This window comes from Lontra canadensis, unplaced genomic scaffold (assembly GCF_010015895.1).
Source record: "Lontra canadensis isolate GAN:19392208 unplaced genomic scaffold, GSC_riverotter_1.0 scaffold45, whole genome shotgun sequence".
Classification (NCBI taxonomy): domain Eukaryota; kingdom Metazoa; phylum Chordata; class Mammalia; order Carnivora; family Mustelidae; genus Lontra; species Lontra canadensis.
In genome coordinates, this window is record NW_022631039.1 from 13,709,727 (window position 1) to 13,717,565 (window position 7,839).

The window sequence follows — 7,839 nt, forward strand, 5'->3', positions numbered from 1 at the left end:
CACCACGGCTTGCTGCTGCCTAAGTGAGACCTCAACTCCTAGGCCTGACAGTCAAGGCCACCAGACTCCACTCACAGCCCATCCACATCCCAGCGGTGGTGGTGAAGCCCACCAGCTCCAAGTCCTGGCCCCACCTGACCTCTGCCATGCAGCGTCCACACCAGAGAACAGGACCAAGGGGATGGGGAAGGACACGTGAGGGCGCTTGGCAATGGACACCAGTGGTTAGTACCTCCTGTCTCGGACACATCCCGCTCCTGTGCTGATGTCACACACTCTACCATGGACATCCGAGCCACCCCCCATCCTTCAGGCCGGGCTCATGCACCACCTTCCTCAGGACACCCGCCTTTACCTCACCTCGCTCGCTGACGCTCTGTCCTTGAAGGCCTTCGGCCCACTGGCCTGAGGCTGGGGGTCCCCACTCTCGTCTCACACAGCAGGGTCACAAGATTCCCCGAAGGCAGAGCTACCCCATCTGCCTACTGACCTGAAGCCCAGTGCTTGTGGTGCCATGGACAGCTACATCCCAGGATTCCTCAACGTGGTGATGGCTCTTCAGTGACTCTAAAATTGGGACTCCTCGAGTAGGAGCATCTTTACTGTCAACTGTTTTATAAAAAGGGGAACTTACAGAAAGGACAGAGGGTGGTTTTGGGCCCCAGGAAGCCAGAGTCTGAGGCGGGCACCCAGAGGCCACGACTCAAATCTCAGTGCCATCGTGAAGCCATCAGAGCAAGGACACCAGACACTAAGGAGAGCTGGCAGGAGGACATCACGGTGAGCGGCCAGCTCCCCGGAAATTTGGGCCCTGAGGATCAGATGCTACACACTAAGGAGACGAGGTCACACCTGAGGCCCACACGCCATGGAATGACTGCACGTTTCCCGCCCACTACAGGGTCCCAGCCACAACTGCAAATAGGTCTGAACCAGATGTGCAGAAAGGGCCTTCCTAGACAGGCCCACACGGACACTGCTACGGAGTTGGGACCACCAAAAGTGAGGATCCCACGGTCAGTCACGTCCTCAAGGGGACTCTCCACACGGGAGCTGAGGCCAACCAGCTGTCTCTGACAACAATCCCACCCAAGCCTCACCTTGATGACGGCAGGAAACGGATTCTCGGGTCAGGCCCCTACTCATCCTGTCCCTGTGACAGCACGTCCATGATTTATAGCCTCATGGGAACAGCTAACATCCTGCTTCCGTGACTGCGACCAGAGGTACGGTCTCAAGGACAAAACCCTTTCTAACTGATTTCCCTTCTCACTGATGACACATGGTCAGAGAGCTTTGGCTCATGAAGCATCTGTCTGCTACCCTTTTAAAAATACAGGTGAGGGGGCACCTGGGTGGCTCAGTGGGTTGAGCCTCTCTGCCTTCAGCTCAGGTCATGATCCCAGGGACCTGGGATTAAGCCCCGGGTTCTCTGCTCAGCAGGGAGCCTGCTTCCTCCTCTCTCCGCCTGCCTCTCTGCCTACTTGTGATCTCTGTCTGTCAAATAAATAAATAAAATCTTAAAAAACAAAAATACAGGTGAGGCTTGATTTCAAGCATAGGTTCCTCCTTTTTGCTGAAGGTGACCATGAGAACTCCCCGCCCTCACCCGAGCTTCTGAGGTCCAATCCCTCGAAGCCCCTTCCCGAGCACCTGCCGCTCTACCAGAATTACCACGGAAGCAGGCAGCAGAAGCAGATGTGACCTTTACTCCATCCTCTCCTCCACTTTTCATATTAAATATCTGAAATATATTAATCTTAAAAAAACAATATTAACACAGTACTCAAGGAATACAGGCAGTGGCATAAACAGTACGTCCAGACTGCAAAACCGCAGGTGATATGAAAAACCGGAGTGTGGGAGCCGTCGATTCCAGGTGTCTCCAGCTGCCTGGTCAACGGGAGCGCTGTGGAGTTGCACCACGGGCCCGACTGGGAGGGAAACAAGCCATAAAAAAATACACACGGCAACCCCTCGCCCATCCTCGGGAGGAAGGCCGTGGTGCGGCAGGAGCCTTGGTCCGGGTTGGAAGAAGCCCCACCCGCCCAGCTGGCTTTGAGGTCCGGGACCGCCCCCGACGCCTTCAGTCTCTAAGTAGGTTTTCGGGCTTGGGGTAGCCAAAGAGGACAAAGTCGGCCTCGTAGAGTTTATAAAGCTGCTGCCTCCAGGCCAGGGGGATGGTGGCGAACCAGTCCTCCTCCCAGCTGCTAGCAGTCCTGTTCCGGTAGCTTGGGGGAAAGTGCAGGAGCTTGTCCACCTTGAGGAGCCGCAGGAGCTGGGCGGCGTCCTGGTCCAGGGTCTCCAGCTTCCCCACAAAGTCGTAGTCGATCTGGCAGGGGTGGCAGAGGCGGTGCACCTGCCTCCAGTGCTCGTTGAAGGGCGCCAGCTTCTCGGTGCGCGGGTCCAGCAGATACTGGATGAAGTTGGCGAAGGACACCTTGAGGCCCGCGCTGAAGGCCTCGCTGACGGACGTGGGCAGGCCGCTGCGGTTGGCGTACATCTTGAGCATGGGCACCGCGAACTTGCGGTAGAACTCCTCGTTCTCCAGCTGGAACTTGCTGCGGAAGGCCGAGATGAGGCGCACGAAGGGGTCCCGCACGAACAGGAACTTGGTGTACTTCTTCAGCTTGATCTTCATCAGGTGGCGGGAGAACTTGCCGTAGCGGCGCCAGAATTTGTTGAAAGTCAGGTGGGTGCTGGAGTTGTGGACGTACTCCCGGGGGATGTCGAGGGGGTCACGGTAGGGAGCGCCACGGTCCAGGAGGCTCTCGCTCAGCACGATCATGACGCGCTTCCAGTTGGTGCAGGCCACCTTGGGCACGTAGCAGTAGATGACCCCGTGGCGGTCGTCCACGATGAGGTGGTTGAGCTCGTAGTTGGGAATGTCGTCGAAGGAGCGCTCCTTGGTGGGGAACACGAAGCTGGCATTGGCGCAGAGCCCCCTGAGCACACTCCGCCTCTCGGCCTGCTGCCCGCCCGGGTCTGGGCCCTGCTCGGCGTCACGGGTGGACCAGTCGTAGCCCCTCACACTCTCCTCCGCGTTGCTCAGCACGGGCCTGTTGGAGGCCGGCACGGAGGGCTGCTCCGTCCTTTTACCCGAAGGGGCATTCTGCTTCAGGCTGCCACCAAGCAGCTTCTGCAAAAACGCGTCCACGTCAGATGTGAACTCTTTCTCCGCCCCGTGCGTGGGGGTGGGCAGTGGCGCCAGGGGGTGCGGCCTGGGGAAGGAAGTGTGCAGGTAGAAGTGGGCAGTGCCCACGTTGTCCCAGTACACGATGATCAGGAAGACCATGAAGACAGACCCCAAGACCAGCCACAGGCGGAAGAGCCGGGTTTTGGTCATCCTGCCCGTGGACAGGGCTGGGGGGGGCCCTTTCACCTGGATGCTATCACATCAGCTTCATGGAGACGGGACACTGCACTCAGGACCCTGGAAAGGTAACACAGAGCTACATTAAAGATTATGGTCCAGCTAGAGTGTCCTCTTTGCACTCTGACTCCGATGGACGGTGCTTGCTGATGTCTCGGACCTCCCTTCGTGGTCCGAGTCCCTGCCCCACCCCTCATACTTCCATCCTCCACAACTTAGGTTTTACAAGGCCACCTCTGCTGAGTCCCAGCCCCTCAGTGTGATAGGGGGATGAATGCCACTTTGAGTGCTGCTTCGAAGGGCCCAGAGGACCGGCGGTGGCTGGCGAGGTCACTGGAGATCTTTCGTCACTGAACTGAAAAGGGAGGGCTGACAGACCAGGCTCGGGCAGGGACACAGACCCTCATAGGCAGGAAACGCAGAGGAGGAAGGAAAGGCGCTCAGCAAAATGAAAACACAAGGTTCAATTTGAATGTATGCTACAACTTACAAAAATGCTAAAGACGTCCCAGCTTCTGAGGAAAACCTTTTGCTGTGCACATTTGATGCAAATAACCACATCAAAGACAGGCCGCTCTGTGCGGCTGACATGTGCTGGACACTGTGCACCATCTCTGTCACCCTCTACGTGAAAAGGACGGGCACACTGGAGATCACAGCAGGGACAGGGAGGGTTCACGGGGCAGCTGAAAGGGGGCCCATGCAAGAGCTTTCCAGGCCCTAAGAGCACCGTTGGTAACCCCACAGAGGAGTGAGACCATGGCAGAGCCACGGATGAAGATGGGGAAAGGCTGCCTGAAAGGGTGGCGGGAAGGCAAAGGGAGGCAGGGCAGATTGGCAACTGCGAATGTCAGCAGGTGCTGGGATGGCAACCTGGCAAGGTCGGCCAGCAGGCCCACTGGCTCGGGGCAGGCGGCTGCCCTTGTGCATGGGGAGAAGCAGGCTGGACATTGGATTTGTGGTTCCCTTACAACTTCCACTGAAGGCTGTCCTCAACCACAGTCAAGGTCAATTCCAGAAATGCCAGAGGAGCCCATCCTTGGGCCAGTCCTGTCTGACACACAGGCTGAGCCCCAATTCTGTCCCATGTACTTGGAGAAGCGCTAGGGACACCACAGGGAAGGCGCGGTGTCTGACCTAGTGCTGGGACGCTAGCCCGAGGATGAGAGGATGTGCCATCACCACCTACAGGGCCACCCCGAGTTTCCCTTCTGGTTCCACCTGGAGGGGGCTGCGCCATTACCAATCTGCCCACTCACAACAGAACCAGAGATGGGACACAACCAACAGGCCCAGGAAGGCTCAGAAAGGACAGTCCAAGGACCTGGCTACTCGAGGAGCCGCAGAAGGACGAGCTTGTCCCCCATCCCAGAGGGCACTACCTCTGACCCTGAAGAGCCAACAGGTACAGGAGAAAAGCTCCAGGAAGAGCCGCCAAAGAACCCTGTCAAAGGACTGGGCCTCTGCCCTAAGAGGCTCCTCCTGCACGCACCTCCTGGGAGGGGTTTTGTTTACTGGGAGCCTTGGGCTAACAATGTGATTGGGGGCTGGGGACTAAGGTCAGCCATGTGGGGAGTCAACCTGTTTGATGACAAAGCCCGAGGAGAGACTTGGGCAAAGATGTGGGGGGAGCACTTGACCCGCTGTCACCCATGAAGACGTGGGGGCGCACTCTACCCGCTGTCACCCATCAGCGGTAGCTGGAGATGGTGCTATCCAGACCTCCCGGGAGGGGACAACTCTTCCCTCTGCGTCTCTTCCCTTGACTTGTCATCTGAATCCTTTGCTGTGACAAACCTTAAAGGTAAATACACATTTCCATGAGCTCCGCAGGTTCTTCCAGTGAATGACCCAACCCGAGGGAGGTCTTGTGAACCCACTCCCCATTTATGACTGGTACACAGAGCAAGAAGGGCCTCGAGCACTGTCCCTAACCTCACAGTGACCCAACAGTAGGAACATCTTTTTGGAGACACCTGCACTACTTAGGCCAGACACCAGTGGAAAAACCACTCCTGCCATCATGGTTTAGTAGGGCCAGGCAGGGAGCTGACCTTCCCCCTGGGCACCAACGCAGACGAAGATGGCACAGAGCAGCACAGATACACTTGGGACTCCCCTCCCCTTACAACAGGAGGACCCAGGGGGAGCTGGGCCTGCACCTCCATACCAGGCCATCATCACTGGGATAGATGGAGGTGGCACTGTGCTTCCCATCCCACTCCAGGATGGAAAACATTTGTCACATATTAATCAGTGGAGGTTAGCTCCTGATGGCCACCTGCCAGGGTCAGTGTACCTCCTAGCCCCCTGCCAGATCCCCCAGTATGTGAGTCTGTTTACCTCCTCCCCAGGGGCAGTCCCCCACGCCACCGGCAGAGCTGGCCCACCCTGCCAGCGACTGAGAGCGGAATCTAGATTCAGAAAGATGAACAAATAAGCTGGAAAGATGGGTTGGAAATCAGAGCTGGATTGCGATGTCAAACTATCCACCTATATCAAAAAGAACCAATGATACAGGACAGAGACCTCAGAGCTGGATACAAGGCAAAAAAGATGAGGTGGACAGAAAAGCAAAGGTGGTACTAATCTGTGAACACACAGGCCTACAGCTATAGACCCACCACACCTGGCCCCTGTGCCCAGTGCAGTCCTAGGACATCAGCTCTAAGGAAGGATGCTGGCCACGCTCATCAGTCCCACGAGATGCTAATCCCTTCCAGCAAGATCGTTCCCCTTCACCTCTCTGTTCTGAGGTCCATGTTTTGGACTTGGATCATCTTACAGCCCCTTGCAGGGTGTAGAGGGTAAAATACAAGTTATCATACCCGTGTTCAGTGAGTGTGACCTGACAGTTTGAGGTTTCTGGAAAAGTTCAAGATCTGTACCCCTCTCTCCGGCCTTCACCTCCTCTCCGTAGAACCGTTCGACGGGCATGTGTCTTAATCCACTTGTTAAGACCAAGTGGGGTCCTTGCCTCTCCTCCAGCTTCTGACGGTTCGCAGGGTCTGTTCCCCCACAGCACCTGTGGAAGGGGAGGAGGTTGGATCCTCTGGTTGGAGAAGAGATTCGCATCAGCAGGAGGGCTGTCCCGTGGGAAGGGAACAGACTTACCCTGTGTGGCTTCAGAAGACAGAACTCAGACATGGGTCCAGCCTAACGAGACAACAGATGCACGACCATAAAGGGGCCCAAAGCCAGAGTGTACAGTTTTCAGACATACCGGGAACTCTGTCAGGATCAGCGGGCATCTGAGCAGTCTCAGACAGAGCACATCTTGGGGTGCTCTCTGACTTCTCCCTGTCTGAACCTTCCGAGTCTGTATTCCTTGTGCATGCTCAACTATGCACCTGGGACCCGATGCATTTTCATTAAATGAACCTAAAAGTTCATGAGGCTGAAGTCTGGAAGCGCTCTCCACCCACCTGTGCAGTTTTTGTTCACGCTCACTTCATTTTGTTTTTTTTATGGAGAAAGTAACACATGCTCACGGTACAAAGGTCGGCAGACAAAGGGCAGTGTGGGGCTTTATGTGAAAGGTGCTGAAACAGGTAAGTGACAGAGAAAAAAAAATGACATTCTGGTCACTGCCACCTTCATGAGTCCTTCCTGAGCCCCCAGCGCTCTCAAGGCCCCCGTACAGAAAAGGCTACCCAGCCGGGGGTGCAGGAAAACCCCACGCGGCTGTAGCCCAGGGATGAAGGGAGTCACTGTGCTGTGAAAACATCAGAGTTAGAAGTGCTCGTCTCCTACACAGCTGCTGCCAGAAGTCGGCCAGCGCCCTTTGAGGGCATCACGGCCGTCCGGAGAACCGGAATGGTTATAATCTCACCACATCACAGCCTGTCTGTAAAGCTAGATCATAAGCACAGGCCACGGAAGTTTTCCAGACCATCCCTTCCAGAGGATGTAAAAGGCTGAGCAGTTCTAGAGATGAAGGTGAAACCATATAAAAAAAAAAAAAAAAAAAAGTTTCGCCAAAGGCTGAGAAAGCAGGAAAGGGAAAACGTGCTGGAAAATGTCATGTGCTTGAGAGCCTGGTTTCCAGCTGTGTTTTCAGAGCAAGACTCCCAAGCTCTGTGGAGACGGGGCAGAGACCCTGCGTCCCATCTGTGGGCACAGGCACCACCACACATCAGGGACCACGTTGTCACTTGTGCACAGAGAATGCCAAGAACAGCCAGCAAGGAGGACATGTACACTGGCAAACGCCAGGGCCTACAATAGTTTGGGGGAAACGGACGCTCTTTACTAGTCACGACATATGACTTCAGCTGAATTGCAAGAAAAGACATGGTCGATTATTTTTAGGATCACAGGATACGTACAGGTAATATCTTTTTACTAGGAGCTGACCTTTAAAGGGCTCTCACCACCAAGTGCAAGGTGCTGGGAGCAGTGTGCTACCCACGTCCTTTCCCCCAGGCCCACTGCATGTGGCCTTGGGAGAGGCAGCATGACCCCCG

At 55.7% G+C, this 7,839-nt stretch overlaps 1 protein-coding gene across 2 annotated transcripts; it reads right to left on the minus strand.

Moving 5' to 3' along the window:
- Nucleotides 1-1,688: 1,688 nt before the first annotated feature.
- On the minus strand, nt 1,689-6,826 carry CHST12 (carbohydrate sulfotransferase 12). Of its 2 annotated transcripts, none has more exons than XM_032872792.1 (2): nt 6,281-6,826; nt 1,689-3,433 (listed from the first exon to the last, which is right to left on the minus strand). In XM_032872792.1, exon 2 carries the CDS (start codon nt 3,344-3,346, stop codon nt 2,087-2,089), a length of 1,260 nt encoding a protein of 419 aa, XP_032728683.1. In that variant the 5' UTR covers nt 3,347-3,433; nt 6,281-6,826; the 3' UTR covers nt 1,689-2,086. The 2 variants fall into 2 exon arrangements, with proteins under 2 accessions (XP_032728683.1, XP_032728682.1); XM_032872791.1 differs by having other exon boundaries at nt 6,202-6,826.
- Nucleotides 6,827-7,839: the final 1,013 nt, after the last annotated feature.